General features: G+C 39.1%; 1 protein-coding gene and 1 long non-coding RNA gene across 4 annotated transcripts in view; one reads left to right on the top strand and one right to left on the bottom strand.

The window, feature by feature from the left end:
• LOC136420653 (uncharacterized) overlaps positions 1-15285 on the top strand; it is a 541092-nt gene extending 525807 nt beyond the window's left edge. The window contains exons 3-4 of one of the 3 annotated variants that reach the window (XR_010753271.1): positions 10854-10942; positions 14709-15285. This is a non-coding gene — a long non-coding RNA (uncharacterized lncRNA). The remainder of the gene's footprint in view (positions 1-10853; positions 10943-14708) is intronic. The other 2 variants (XR_010753272.1, XR_010753270.1) reach the window with 2 other exon arrangements.
• On the bottom strand, positions 1161-3187 carry LOC136420639 (ankyrin repeat domain-containing protein 61-like). The gene has a single exon (XM_066407693.1). It carries the CDS (start codon positions 3060-3062, stop codon positions 2160-2162), a length of 903 nt encoding a protein of 300 aa, XP_066263790.1. The 5' UTR covers positions 3063-3187; the 3' UTR covers positions 1161-2159.
• Positions 15286-15715: the final 430 nt, after the last annotated feature.

Here is a 15715-nt window from a genome sequence, read left to right on the forward strand (position 1 = left end):
CCCTCCCTTGTGAAGTTGGTAAGTCCTGTAGTAATGGGGTGGGCGGGGTGGTGGGAAATGACATCCCCTCCCTTGTGAAGTTTGTAAGTCCTGTAGTAATGGGGTGGGCGGGGTGGTGGGAAATGACATCCCCTCCCTTGTGAAGTTGGTAAGTCCTGTAGTAATGGGGTGGGCGGGGTGGTGGGAAATGACATCCCCTCCCTTGTGAAGTTGGTAAGTCCTGTAGTAATGGAGTGGGCGGGGTGGTGGGAAATGACTTCCCCTCCCTTGTGAAGTTGGTAAGTCCTGTAGTAATGGAGTGGGCGGGGTGGTGGGAAATGACATCCCCTCCCTTGTGAAGTTGGTAAGTCCTGTAGTAATGGGGTGGGCGGGGTGGTGGGAAATGACATCCCCTCCCTTGTGAAGTTGGTAAGTCCTGTAGTAATGGGGTGGGCGGGGTGGTGGGAAATGACATCCCCTCCCTTGTGAAGTTGGTAAGTCCTGTAGTAATGGAGTGGGCGGGGTGGTGGGAAATGACTTCCCCTCCCTTGTGAAGTTGGTAAGTCCTGTAGTAATGGGGTGGGCGGGGTGGTGGGAAATGACATCCCCTCCCTTGTGAAGTTTGTAAGTCCTGTAGTAATGGGGTGGGCGGGGTGGTGGGAAATGACTTCCCCTCCCAGTCAATTAAGATGCCATTAACAAGTCATCCCTTTTCAAGCTACATTGTAGATAACATCAACCACTGTTACAATTGTCCTTTCAATGCAGGATATTGCGAACATTGCAAAACACAACCACCAATAAATGGAGACTTAACATTGAAGTTACAGTGATAACTTCCCAATTGAAAGAAGATATTTTGCTCATTTCTGTTGTCAGTCTATTAAAATGTATGATCTGCAATGAACGTTTGTCCAGGTGACATCTGGTGTTCCTAGGCTTCCAAGATAGCCTGAGCATCATCCTGTTTCAATTCCAGGGTGAAGGTAGAGTCTGGAACTGAAACAGGATGACACTCAGGCTACTTCCAAGTCAGTTTAAGATGCTTGCAATTGACCTGAATCCTGTTTGCTTCTTGGGCAGTCTCACTGACCTCTAACAAGCCCATGCAAGCCTGAAATAACCTCCTACAACAAGGTTTTAGAAGGAATTTGTCTATACCTATGTATATACTAATACCTTTTAAAGTATGATGTCAGTTTCTATGATGAGGGTATTTTTTCAATCTTTTTAGGAAACATGAAGATTAAAACTTGCTATTTAAGCTACATCCTATAACAAACAGAAAAGAAAACATTTGATGTTGACTGCTGTTATCTTTTAATCCAGAGGCAGAGAGCAAGTTGTAAAAGATATTTGAAAGTTTTTTTCTAAAATTGACAAAGAAAAAACCCATGTGTAGCCTTGTTTTTTTTTCCCTGTTACATGTACATTTCTATGTGTTACAGCCACAACAAAGAGTGGAGAACTTAAAACTAGTAAAAGTCAGTTTATAGGTGTCGCCACATAGCCTGTCACTAAATGAAGATTTTGTGTACTTAAGGAAGACAAAGCAAAACTGTCATATTCATGAATTTGATAACATCAGGGTGTACAACAGGACTTAAATGCGGTAAATGTATTTGTTGTATGTCTTTGTTGTATGTGTTGAGTAGGCTTCATATAAGCAATCACTTCCTGCCTAATACTTTATAAACATATACGAATAGAATAAAATAAATGTGGTAAAAAAATCATTACAAAATCATTTTGGCAGGGATTCTATAAAACACTACAAAGCAAATTATTTTTTAGCCGCATGGAATTGAAAAGTTTTATGTAAAATGTTGTAAATACTCATCTAATTACTTGGAATTAGAATTCAAAGTTTTCCTTTATTTTTGTGAGTTGCTCTTGTTAGCTTTATGTAAGATATACTCGTACAGTCATGCAGAGAATACATTAGATTTTTTAGCACAATTAGGCCACACTAATTTAATTTCTTGGTTAACAGATTTTTGGGGTAAAATAGAAGGCTGGGGTGAAAACTTGCACCTGACCCTGTTCACTCCTTGAAACTGTGTGCACCAAAGTACAAACTTTCCTCCGAGATTCTGTTTTCATGTTGATTTTCCAATCTAGCTTTTTTTTAAAATTCTGTTAACCAAGAAATTAGATTGGTGTGGCCTTAAATGTTCAAATCACTTTGCTTCATCACTCACTGCCTTCCCCTCTGCATGCTGTATTAAGTAATTCACCACAGCTACATTATTGGCATGTTTAGCCAAGCTGAGAGGAGTGAGTCCTGTCACAGGTGTTTGTACATTAATGTCTGCTCCTGCCTTCACCAGCGTCTGTACCTCCTCCAGACAGCCTCGCTCTGCAGCCACGTGCAGCGCGGTGAAACCCTGCTTATCGCTCGCGTTCAGGTCAGCGCCGCTGTCCACCAAGGCTGCAAACACCAGGTCAGTTACGTTACGGTCTTTCGTCGCTATCGGAGTCTTCCTGGTCGCGTGGCTGGGATTCGGCGGCATCCCTGTGAAGACGTAGTGAAGAGGACGCTCTCCCGCCTCATTGGTTGAGTTGACGTTGGCGCCTAGTTGTAGCAAACATCTCACCAGGTCTTCGCTCCTCATGATGACTGCGAGAATGAGCGGGGTAACGTTTCCGACGGCCGCGTCGGGTACCCACGTGCTGCCGTACGGCACCTTCTTCACGACATTTCCGCTCATGTCGATGTTAGCGCCGGCTCGGATTAGAGCACACGCTATCTCCGAGGACCTACACACCTTACATGCCTGTAAGAGATAGGTAGTGCTGCACGTATCACGCCCCTGGCTTTTATCAATGGTGATCACAGTGTACGGTTTGTTCAGGTTGAGGTTCTGTGCAGTACACAGAATGGTGTGAACCTTTTTCAGGTCGTCGTTGCAAATGGCGTCCCAGAGTTGCTGTTCTTGGCTGCGTGTACCGCTCTTCTGTGAACTTGACGCTGTTCCTCTCAAGAAAGACGACTGCGTGGAAGATCTTGTCTTAGTTGTCGTTGGCTCCAGTCTTTTTGCCTGTTCATTTGACATTATGATCAACCTTCTATCTGTAGCCATGAAGTAACCTGTCTACTCCCAAAGTGTTTTTGCGTGTCCCTTTTTGTTGGGGATTACCTGCTATGGAGAGCCAAATCTGAGTTCAAAACATTTCTGTCTTCTGACGAAATATTAGCATACAAGAATGTAAGTTGACATAGTGAAGGTATTAATGGGGGAGTTTGTATTCAAATCAGTAAAATGATCATTGATCTACATGACTTGTTCAGCGTCAATTAACATACTATACTGTATGTGTCTTAATAAGAAAAGACAATGTATTCACGACTTGATAAAGGTAATTAGAATAATACAACAAAATATCAAATACAGCATCAGTGATCTGCCAAACCCCTCTGCGTCCTCCTGATGACACCACTTTTCAGTCCAGAATTTGGCCCCAAAATACAGGAGAACAAGAGAGCGTCTGCCAGGCATGAAAAAGTCAATATTTCCACCTGATGTACAGTCTTCTAAGAGGCACTAGGCATGACCGTCTTAGTCACACAGCAACAAAGGAAAAACCAACACTGAAACATTTAATAGAGAAGACAGTTTGAACAGAGTAATTGTATCTCACTGCTTAATCATGTAACACAGACCTGAACATTAGTAGACTTGACAGCTTTTTTGTCTAAATCCAATCAGAAGGTCATCATGGTTGACATCCAGTGGAAAATTCTATCTTCACTTTTGACTGAATGTCACTGTAATTTGGCTGTGCTTTTCGTTTGCCTGTAGTAACAGTTATATCACAAGGTGATATTCCATGTGCTCTTGCTCCCAGCCCAAAGCATGTTTTAGACCTTTGACAAATGTTGTGAACATTGTGAAATGCATCTTGTACTGATGACATGCATGTTCTGTGAATATTGTGGTCTGACTGCGTTTTTCTTTTACCCCCAGGGTTATCCAAAGCTGATACTGTACACTCGACCATGTGGGACCTGTCCATGTTCCTGTGTACCCTCCATATTCCTGGAGAACCCGTCAGCTATCCTGTTTATTAATTACCTCATTGTCCATTATTCTCCAAGCAGAGGTTTTGACTGGGGGGCTTCCTTACTGCCATAAGAAATCGTGGCCACTACTAGCCCTCAACCAAAACCTCTGCTTGGAGAATACTTGTCCATACTCCTGGAGGACCTGTCCCTGTTCCTGTGTGTGCTGTGGGACCTGTCAGCTACCTACAAAATAAGGATTACATGCTTTTAAGTCGCTTTCTACTTTGCTGACTTTGCTTGAATAGAATCCATGTCTATTATCATCCTAAAAGACACATAATCTAGAAATTAGAATAACACCTTAGTTTTGATTCTGTCCATTCATCCATCCATCCATCCATCTATCCGGATCCCATAGCTGAATATATAAATGTTAAATTTTCTTGGAATTTTATTTTACATTGAGGACATGACTTGTGTAAATAGTGTTAACAATGTTTCCCCTTCACCCAATTGTATCTTCAATTTTCTTGATTAACATACCTTGTATGAAGAACACTGAAGCTTCACTATTATATTAGCATCGTTATGTTGAAAGTTATTGTTGAAAAATGCACTCCAGTTGTGTTTCATAGCATGTGTTAGTGTTACAGTTAGTATGGCTGTATTTTCAATAAATTATTGATAATTATCAACATTGATGTCTGTCGTGTTTCTCTGTGTCCTTGTTGCTAGTAGACAGACTAGTTTTGTTCAGAAATTATCAAGTACCATGCAATGATGCAAACTGTTGGTGGAAAACCTGGTTTTTGCTGAGCTAAACAAAATAACTTGTAGCAACGTTTAATGCCATATGGAAATGTTACAACACAAGCAAGTTATATAGACTAAGGTGAAGGCCTTTATAATAATAATAATGGTTTATTCGATTCAAACAAACAGCGAAACACCACATGGCAGCCGCAGGCTGAATTGCGGGGGTTTTCGTTACAATAGACGACCTTCGTATTAAAATATTAAGATGACTTACATACAAATTACTCACTTTTAACAGGTTAAAATGGCTTCAATAAAGCCTATGTATGTTATGCAGATTAGGATATCATTGGAATGATATGATACATATAATGTATCAAAAATTTCTGTAGCTTGATACAGATACTCAGGTAAGGGTGAATTTCATTGTAGATATGCATGTAGATTAAACAATCAATAATTGACCATCATTTGTGGTGAATATCACTGTAGACACATAACTTAGGTGATGATGATCAGAATGACAATGCCCACCTCTGTCAAAACATAGAAATGCTAAATAGAAACATAAAAATGCAAATATTTCACAGACATACAGCCACTCATGGATCTAACTGCTTATCTGAAACTCCTGTCATTTACTGATGAGATGATAACATTTTTGCATTAATTATGCAAAATAAACCCATTTTTGAACTTCAGTTCAGTAAATTCAGTTTCAATTTGCTTTGGACAAAGTTGCCAGTGATTACTAGAGGTGTAATTGGGCAGTGATTGAAAATTAACAAGAGGAGTATTTGATTGAATTATGTACGTCGTTATGCACCCCTGTGTAGAAAGTACATATGGTACGGTCCGTTCAGCCAGGTGCGGTGCAGCTGTTCCCCTGTAGGCCTACCGCATGGCGCCGTCTGTTGGGCGGAATTTTTGTCCCACTTTTGGCGTAAATTTTCGGCTTTTGGTCCGCAAAATATCTATCTTAACGTCTGCCGTGAACCTCTTGAGTGTTTCTGGGTGTGTTTGTGCCGTTTTTTGAATGTTTGAGGGAAAAACTGCTCATTTCCTGACCGAGTGAAGTTTGGAGAAGAAAGGAAAATGTCGTCTGCCACGTGGGAAGCACGACGTGGTGTTGGAAGACTCGTTCTTATATTATAAGGTAAGGCAGCAAATTATTTCGCTGAATGTACTTCTTACAAACATATAACAGCACCTCTCGTATATTCTGTGCAAATTGTTTCGTAAATACCTCGTGCTCGTCTCCAAGTTTTAAGCGGTTTGTGTTTCATTTGTTATTGGAAGTTATTGTTATATATTTGCTGTTTTCTTGCATATCTTGACAGAGTGTATTTCCTCTGTGTCGAGTGGCATGGAGAAAATAATGGGTCAGTTTCCGCACGAGAAGAAAAAATCGTTTTGTCAGTGTTTCGTTGTATTCTGTTTTGTTGAGCCAAGGACATTGGTTGAGCGTGGCTGGGCGACCACGTGGTGAAATGTGCCGCACGTCTGAATAATTAAATCCCCCCAATGTTCCCGCCAAAAATGTCGTGTATACTGTAAATGCATCTAAGTTCGCGTGGTTTTATTTCTCGCTGAGGCGAAAATGGAGTGTTCGCGATGGTTTTTCATTTCGCGGCAGTGCTAAGACACATGCTGTTACAGTATTGGACAAAGATGTTTGCGGTGGCTTCAAGCCCGCAGTGAAACGGTCGCCGGGAAAACCGCGAACATTTCTGCATTTACAGTATTACAAGGTAAAGGCTTCCGCAAAGGGTGGATTTTTTTTATCTAAAAACAAGTGACAGCTCCAGATGTTGTGCTTTATTTTGTATTCCACGGTTTAACTTGAATAGTTTAGCACCTGTATTTCAGGACACAAAGAGTTTGTGTATGTATGTGCTGGTAGCATCTAAAATTATCTGCACCATTTAGATCAGGACTGGAGGTTCAGACTTATGTGAATTGTAGGTAATATGTCAAAGGTCAAGGCCTCCCAGACATAAACAGAACACGTCTTCACAGCCCTTAGGTATATTTAGAACTAGAGAGAAACTTCATTTTCCACTTGCTTTTGGACAAAATAGTCTTATATACCAACACTGCTGTTGAGTTCTTCTAGTACAAGAAGACATGGTTAAACACTATTGTTTCCCTCAAGGTTTTTTTTACTCTTTGGATAAGTATCTTACTGATTTTGCTTTTACTGATTCAAATGGAGGTTGAGAGAGTCCCCCTGCAGTAAATGGTCTAGTGTGTAGGCCATCTTTCTTATACCAGACAATGGAAGGCACCACCGGTAATTCAGCACTAAGGACAGCTGTTATTCTAGTAGTAAAACAAAAGGTAAAGCAGTCATCCTCAATAGAGGTGAAGTGTAATGCGTATTCGAGTAGCTAGTAGTTCAAAGGGCTTCGCTATGGCTCAAGTTTTAGCCAAGTGCACCGGGTCACCCCTACTCTTCTCGATAAGTGTGCTGGGTTCTTTTACGTTCAGAGGTTTGGTGCTTGTGGTTCATGCCTGAAGCTCTGACTTTGTGTCAGCGTCCCAAATGACTTTAACCCTTCACAACATTAGGCACTTAAAGCGAGTAGGCCCTAAATATGCCAAATTTCAAAATAATCTATAGCCTATTCAAGTATATTAACCCACCTTGTCCTGGTGATTTTTTTTAACGCAATGTAGTTCATTAATTTGATTTCTTAATCAGGTCATTGACTCCTGACTATTTCTGCACTGTGGTGGCATTGTTACTTCCGCATTCAGAGTGTTTCACTGCGTTGTGATGCGTTCAGTTGTAAAATACCTCCAGACTGTACATATACAGGACCCACAGATAGGTTCTGTAATGTGCAACCCCTATATTTTGGGGGTCTGCAGGACAAGGGTTAGGGAATTGTCATAGCTCTCTGAATCAACATTGTTACTATGCTTTAAACTGATTATTCTTTGATCTCATACCTTAGGTGTGTCTGGAGGGCCAGCTGTGATTCCTGTCCAGAATGTTGCCCGAAACAGTGTTGCTTGGAGACATGGGTAAGCCAGACTGCTTCTTCTTCTTCTTAATGCCCACAGTCAATTTGCTGACTATTATCATGGCATATGCTGTTTTGAGAGCCCAGCTGGCAGTATGAGACTGGTTGTGTTTCGATTCCCCCTAAATATCCTTATTCATATCTATCAAGTAACGTCGACAAGTCCATAATCCAAAACTCATAGTCCAGATTTCGTGCCATGGTCAGTCAACATAAAGAGTTCTCAGTGGGTGGCAGAGGTACATGACATGAAGGTGTCAAGTGTGTCTGCCTCTACCACCTCACTGGGAAGACCGTTCCAGTCCCTGATTGTTTTGGGAAGGTAGGATCCTGATCTGTATTGGGTTCTGGTATTAATAAGCTGAAACTGTTGATTGCTTCACATCAGATTTCTTATCCTTACTGAACTACAAACACGGAAATAACTAGAAACATCTTGCCTTAAAACTGTATGAAGCACATAGAGTAAATAAAAGAAGCTATTCCTAGATCTTTGTCCTTTTTATTCCTTTCTAATTGTTTTCAGCCAAGGTGTTATCTTAAAGAAATATTGAACTTTTTATTGACATATTACCTCTGTCAATACCCCAAGCTGATTTTTACATTTGTATGTGTGTCCAGAGTCTCTGAGTGAGCTGTGACTGCTGTTTGGACTTGGAATGCCGTCTGTGTTGCTTGGAGACATCGAGGGATAGGACTTGTTTCCACAGGTATACATGACTGTTTCACAATAATCAAATGTGTTATCCTTGATTGATTGAAACTGTAACAACATTGATTCTAACCTCCGAACCCGGTATTCGAATTTCCGACGGCAGCGCAACCGGCGCGATCGAAATGCATTCGGAATATTCTATGGAAGCCTGTGTGATAACACTCCCGAACCCTATGTGATACGGATAGTTATCACACGGTCCGGAACACCCGTATCAGGCCCAGGCATAACATAAAGATTAGAAATTCATCCTTCACTCAGGCAGTCTTGTCTTCCTCGAAAAACTATGGAACACGTGCACATTTTTATGTACCGTCGGCCTCGTTCTATTCTTTAATATTTTACAGAGTAGTTGGTAAAACAATGACCTTTTCAGTGACATGAAGATAAAACATTTTCAGGCCGATAATTTCGTGTTTTTGCCATTTTTCTTATTCAGTTGTCTAGTTTTTTTCCGGCCTGAAATTCGCGCCACGTGCGCCACATGGACTCCATTGTTCACCAAACGTCCATGTTTTTGTGGCTTTCTTTATTTCTACTACAACATGCTTCAGTTTTAAATGTCGGTGTTTAGGAAAGTTGTCTAACTTGACTGCAGTGCTACTTCATTTCAATAAAAGAAATGCTACAGGAGATTACTCGTGTTGACCAGTTCTTTTGTCAAATACTTATAAAATTTTATTACAGAAGAAATATACACTTAGAATACTTAGTAAATTTTTACCGATATAAAATACAAAAATCCTAGTGCCGCCGCCAGGCTACCGGCGAAGCCGTGGCCCCACGTGCCCGGTCGGCAGCACAAAGGCCCCACCTGGGCCCGAGGCAAATATGTCACCCCCTCAAATTCACTAAGAGGGGGACGGGGGTGTAGTTCATGTTAAAGCTTGTTGTTTTTCCTGTTAAAATGCACATTTCAGATAACCTTTGCATTGTTTCCCTGCTATATTTATTTTAAATGATTTCACTGCTTCATTTTATTACTTCTTTTGGCCACTATCTTGTCAGTTCTAAAACTTTATCCACCAGTTTATTAAGTGACATTGATCATAAGTTTGCTACTGAAATTATAGTTCAAAGAAAAGCCTGAATAATTCTTCATGTTAATATCTACTACTAGACCCTTTTTTTATAATAAAATTACTGTGGCCTAATATCGTTTGAAACTTAATTGTACACTTGAAGTAATGGCCCTGTGATTGTGACATTCATACGCCAAAAAATGTATTTTAAGGGAAAAAAAGGTACATTTGTAATCCATTATGACTGATTTATCTAATTATATTACACTGAAGCAACATTTTATAATAGACCAGTGGCAAGATAAACCCGATGTCAAGATTGATAAATTTTCTATGTCTGCAGGTTTTATTTATTCCCAGCTTCGTGTTTCCATGACAGCTTTCCTGTTGTCTTGATATTTGGGGATGGTGATATTCTTAAGATGACGTATGCAAGCATTAAAGGCAACCCAAGCAATATTAGGACCGAAAATCGGATTGTGAAAGTCTATTTATTTCTATACATGATAGGTTAAAACTACACTATCACAATGTATAGCAACGTCCATTATGCAAAAATACTACATCGTTGTGATGTGAGAGCTTACTAAAAATCGTTGACAGGGTTTTTGTAGGCTTGCGAAACTAAGGGGATCATCAAGCGGCACGTTTCTGTGTGGTTTTAATATGCTCAAAGTATTAGTAAATGTCACTAGCAAAATGATTTTAACATTTTTTTGTCCCTATATTGCTTTGGTTGCCTGTAAATATTTAGGGGAAGTTGTTCAGGTGTGACAATGTTGTCTCTGTTTTCTAAGTTGATTGGGTGAGTGGCAAAAACCCTGAATACTATACAATAATGCATTCATGTTTGCAGTAACTGTGACTACTGTTGTTTGTAAAACGTTTTGTTTCTGGCCACTGAAATATCTTTCAATGAAGTGTTAAGCATTTGCTGCTTAACACTTTTTGTCTAACATTGAAGCCTGATAGTAATGAAGACATAGTATTCAGTACATAAAATGACCTGTGCTGTTGTCTCAGGAGTAAGAGGCCTGGAATTAGCTTTACTCACTACTGCTTGTTATCTTAGATTTCGTTGTATATATATCGATTTGTAAATTAGGACTGCTTCTAGTTTTGCTGTAAATGCATTTAAGTTTGCTTGGTTTTATTTTGCTGTAGGCAGAAAGTGGAGTATTTGCGGTAGTTTTAAGTTACCATAGTAGCGCTATAGTCGTAGATGGAGAAAGTTTTAGGATGGTTTTTAAGTTTACCGCAAATATTTCTGCATTTACTGTAATTGTAACTGTTTTTACATGTATCAATATGTTGAGGTATGACACTTTTCTCTGCTTTTCATTTAGTCAAATGTATCCAGACTGGCGACAACTGACAGCAACAGACTCCAGCCGATGCAGAAAAGAGTTTCTTCTGGAGAAAACTGTGTTTGACAGTTAAGTTGTTCATCATTTATTTTGACTGTACACTCACTCTCTGTGCAATAGAATGACCTTCGGAGTTTCAGGGCTTGAAATACTGGGTGCATCAGTGTAAGTGCACCTAGATATTTTTGTACGCTATATTAGCCTTGGTTGCAGCGATTTTTGGCGACGCCTCAGGGGCGAGCCAAATTTTTACTATATATTGTGTGCAGATTGCAAGAATTCTAGGAATTGTACAGGAATGTGAAAGTCCATGGGACGATAACTCAAGAATGCCTGGATGAATTGTCTTCATATTTTTTAGGTGGGTAGGTCTGTGGGAGACCTTGTAATGATTGGATGTTGGGCCCCCTAGCGACTTTCTATGGTACTGCAGGGGAACTTTCACTTTTCAAATCTCATCTTCTTAACATGCTATAGTCATGATTTTTGAGTGGTGAATAGGTCTTTGTTAGGAAAATATGTCCTGTAGATTTGGACCCCCTAGCGGCTTTTTTGGAACTGCAGGAGCTGATTTTGACTCAAACTTTGAAAGAGAATAACGCAAGAAGGGGATGACGGATCATCATAATTTTTGGTTTGTAGATAGCTTAAGTGATGATTTACATAATCATATGCCAATTATGCAAATCAATATCTGATTTGCATAATTAATGAGGACAGTTGATAAATCAGCTGCATTCTATTATAGGACTCTCAAACACATGCCATATGTAACTGAGAAAGAGATAAATATCGATAGATATCAATTATGCAAATTGATACTTAATTTGCATAATTAATGACAAAATACTATAAATCCATAGTGGTAAATGATGGGGATTTCATTTTTGCACCATTTGGAAGTTAAGTAAATGTGGCCACTATTAGACAAAAATCCTGCATAGAGGGCCTCATTTACATAATTTATGAGGAAATGGTACAATATTTTTTTTTTTTGTGAAAACAAGATTTTCATACATTGGGCAACTTGTGTTATTTTGGTGAGAAGGCCGGTGATCGACTGACATGATTTATGCTGAGATTATGCGAGGTCCTTATTTGCATGTGGGATAAAAACGAAAACGTTAACAGAGAGCACCGTCGCCATGGCAACATCTTTTTGTGTTGCCAATCTTGTTCAACTTACTTGGCTGGGGATCGTGTGACCGCTGTGTGGACGGACTGTGTTTTGTTGCTTTCAGCAAAGGCAGTCAGTGGTGATTAAGAAAGTCTTTCAAAGGGCCAATTATTGTAGCCATGAGTAACTCTAATGTTATGTTGCACAAAGCCCACGTGAAGTGACGCATACTTTCTGGCAAATGATTGTCATGTCTTCAAAGTCATGTTGCAAATTTCTGAAATGTGGCCTGAGTTTTCTTTCTTTTGCTGATATCTTATGTGAATTTAGTCGTTATAGCATAGAGATCTTAGTTTATTTTACAAAGAAGGAGACAACAAAGGGTCAGGGGTTAGATTATATTTGTTAGCGGCGTGAGTGGAGAAAGTATTGCAGCTTTCTCACGCTTTTGTGAGACACGTTTCCTTGCACAAAAAGCACAGGATCATTATAGCAACTTAGTTGGATTTGCAAAGAAAAAAAAAACGTACGAAAGGTGTGTTATTTAGGTGTCCGTAAGTCAGTCATGTTTTAAAAAGACATCCCGTTAGCATGTACGAGGCATTACGTAAAAGGGATGTGAAGATTTCCCTGTGCTGGTCGTCTTTATATTACGGGAAGTTAGTACATCCATGCAAAATGGTGTTTTTTGATAGGCCTTTGCTGAAGTACTGTAAGATGCATTGAAATCTTGGCATTGTTGTAAGGGTCCTTTGGTGAATTCAAGAAGTTGATCCCTATTTATTATCCTAATGTTTGCCCTGAGTTCAGGCTTCAACGTATGGTAAATTCAAGCATAACAATTTAGTCTTTGATGAATTATGATACCCGCTTCTGGTGTGGAATGTTTCTTTGATCTGTTAAGAGTGTGAAATATTGGAAGTCTGTAAGGAAATTTGCATGACTATTTGCCTAAAGTAGATTATGTTGAATCATTAAGTCCCGTTCATGATTGAAAAAATAAAACAGCAAAGTAAGTCGTTTTACTTGTGAACATGAATGCTCCGTAACAGTTTAGCTTTTTTTTTTCTGAACCTCCTCGCAAGGTAGTCTACAACGGTTCAGACTAGTCATGGTTTATTATGGGAAGTTCGCACATCCATGGCAATTGGTGATGTGTTTTTTGATAAGGCCTTAGCTGAAAACGACAAAACGCAGCAGTCACAGAATCCCAGCCAAAAACCTGGACCCGATAGGTTGAAAAATTGCTAGTGGGAAGGACTGCAACGGAGGCTAACTCTACATTGTAATGGTTCTCATGTACACTTACAGAATATTCTTGAAATCCAAGTATCAGAAAAAGCAATTATTTAACTTTATTTGAAATATGGATTACGATTTGAAGTTTGCCCTCACGGCAGTCACGTCAAAGTTATGTTTTGCTAAAATTCAACTTTATTTTATGTGGTTCACCCAAATTTTTTTGGTTGGAAAATGAATTTGGGGCCCTGCCTTCATAAAGAAAGTTATGTTTCTGTGGACGGATCAGTATGTAGGTTAGAGCAAAGAGTTTCCAAAACGTTGTGTATTGTAGGTAGTTTTTGTTGCCAAATCAAATCGTTCTGGTCTTCATTGTCCGATTTCCCCATTGAGTTGGTGTTTTAGAGCCCCGGGTAGAGCGAGAAGTTCGAACAAGCCCGCCCAACATGGCGATGTGGTCAATCGATCTACTGTAACTTCATTTTAGCTGATTTAACAGTCACAAGTCAACATCTGAAATGTTATCACTGCAAATATTTGAGACAGTAATGTTTGTTTGCAGCGTTGAAATTAAGTGCCATGACCTACTCCATTTCCCTCCAACCGCTATATGATAATGATTCACAGTATTCTGTGAGCGAACTGGTTATCCAGCAAGTTTCGTGTTGCTAGCAAACGATGCACGCTAGGTTGAGATAAGATGACTTTTGTTTGAGAAAGGTGCAACAATCCATTAAGTTTGGAAATCTTGAGCTGCATTTTGGTGAAAAATTACTTAAGGGTTTCGACCAGGCATGGGCAAAGAGAAGAAAATTTATACACAGAATAAGTCAGTAAAAACAGAACATTTTGAGCGCTTTTTTACTGTGCAGAAAATCAATGAGGATTTAGCCATCCCTACTTTTAGACAGAAGGTCATAAAGACCTGTAATTTTTTTATCCCAGGATTTCTCATTACACTTAAATGTTATTGGTCAAATATCTCACGTCTCTTACCCATTTTTTGTGTGAGGAAAGTGCTTGAAACTTTAAGAATGTTGACATAAATTACTGCAAGCCTGCTTTATATATAGGGGTATTTGTGAAATTCTAAGGCTTCTTTGTTGGCAATACCTGACTGAACTGGGGGGGAAATAACACTAGTGGGGAGGCACATAAAGCTGTTTTTCAACAGCCACCGTTAGAAATGATCTAAATTGGCCTTGTTGCAAATTTCCGCTGGAATCTAAGCTCTGCTTATACCTCCTACATGCACTTATTTATTTTATCTCATGTATTTGTTGAAATTACTCTATGGTGTTAATTGAATCGTAACACTGATTTCATTGATTGATTGTAGCATTGTGTAATTTTCATTGCATATGTATCTGTATCATGTTCATGTATTGTACTCTACGCACGCGATAATGACTTGTGGTTCTGTTTGTGTGTAAGGCCATGTAGTACTATATCTATAACAGTTTCGGTTTTTGTTTCAGGAAATGTAAGACGGACGTTGTGCCAACTGCCGTATCTTCAGATGCTGTAGCAGTATACATGTGAAGACCTCAAGAAGACAGCTCTTAATCTGAAACTTTTCAGTACTTCCCTGGCTTCATAAAAATGTGACATGGTTTTGCCGTAAAACCACAAAATTGTCTCGTGCCTTCGTATTGTATTGTTTCACCATAATGATGAAATGAATAGTGGCAAATAGAAGCTGTACTTGTCGGAATTTAGTTGTAATGGTTCGAACCTTGGAACGCGTGTTTACTATGCATAGATCATCTATTTATGTCGTCCAAAATTCATTGTAACAGCGGTGTATAGCACAAAATGTAAGGACTAATCTCGTCGCATTTGTACAAACATGTTAAGTAAAACTGCCAAGAAATGTGGCCTTCGATTTTGTTGGAATTTAGATGTAATGTGATAACTCTTTTTTGAATCCTATAATTTATGTGGTAAATGTAAAAAGGCTTGCAATTTGGTACTCAGTGTAAAGATGGCTAGAATTTGTTTGTACTTGTAGGATTTTGAATGTATTTGTTGAAATAAAGAGTTTTGATTGATAAATGAACTAGGCTGGTTTCTATGTTTATAGGAATTGCTATTCCTGTAAACATGACCAGTGTAGTTCATGTTAAAGCTTGTTGGGTTGTTTTTTCCTGTTAAATGGCACATTTTAGATGACCTCACTACCAAAAATACGTTATTTTTTCTCTTCATATAATGCATGAAAGGGGAGAGAAAAAAACTGGTATTTTGTTAAGAAAAATAATGAAAATTTAGACTTGGTAGAAAAACTTGCCAAGAAAGTTTCTTAATAGAATTTGGAAAGTGTTGCAATTTTTCTTTAATATAAGAAAGTTTTTAAAAAAAGTATTCTTGGTAGTGTTTGTTTTCCTGGTATATGTATTTTAAATGATTTCACTGGTTCATTTTATTACACATAAGGTCACGCCAATTTATTATCTGGTCAGTTGTAAAAGTAGCCACAAATTTA

Source organism: Branchiostoma lanceolatum, chromosome 15 (genome assembly GCF_035083965.1).
Source record: "Branchiostoma lanceolatum isolate klBraLanc5 chromosome 15, klBraLanc5.hap2, whole genome shotgun sequence".
NCBI lineage: Eukaryota > Metazoa > Chordata > Leptocardii > Amphioxiformes > Branchiostomatidae > Branchiostoma > Branchiostoma lanceolatum.

What these genes read in the sequence shown, in the direction of transcription:
- LOC136420639 (XM_066407693.1), bottom strand. Translation starts at nt 3,062, where the DNA reads ATGGCTACAGATAGAAGGTTGATCATAATGTCAAATGAACAGGCAAAA.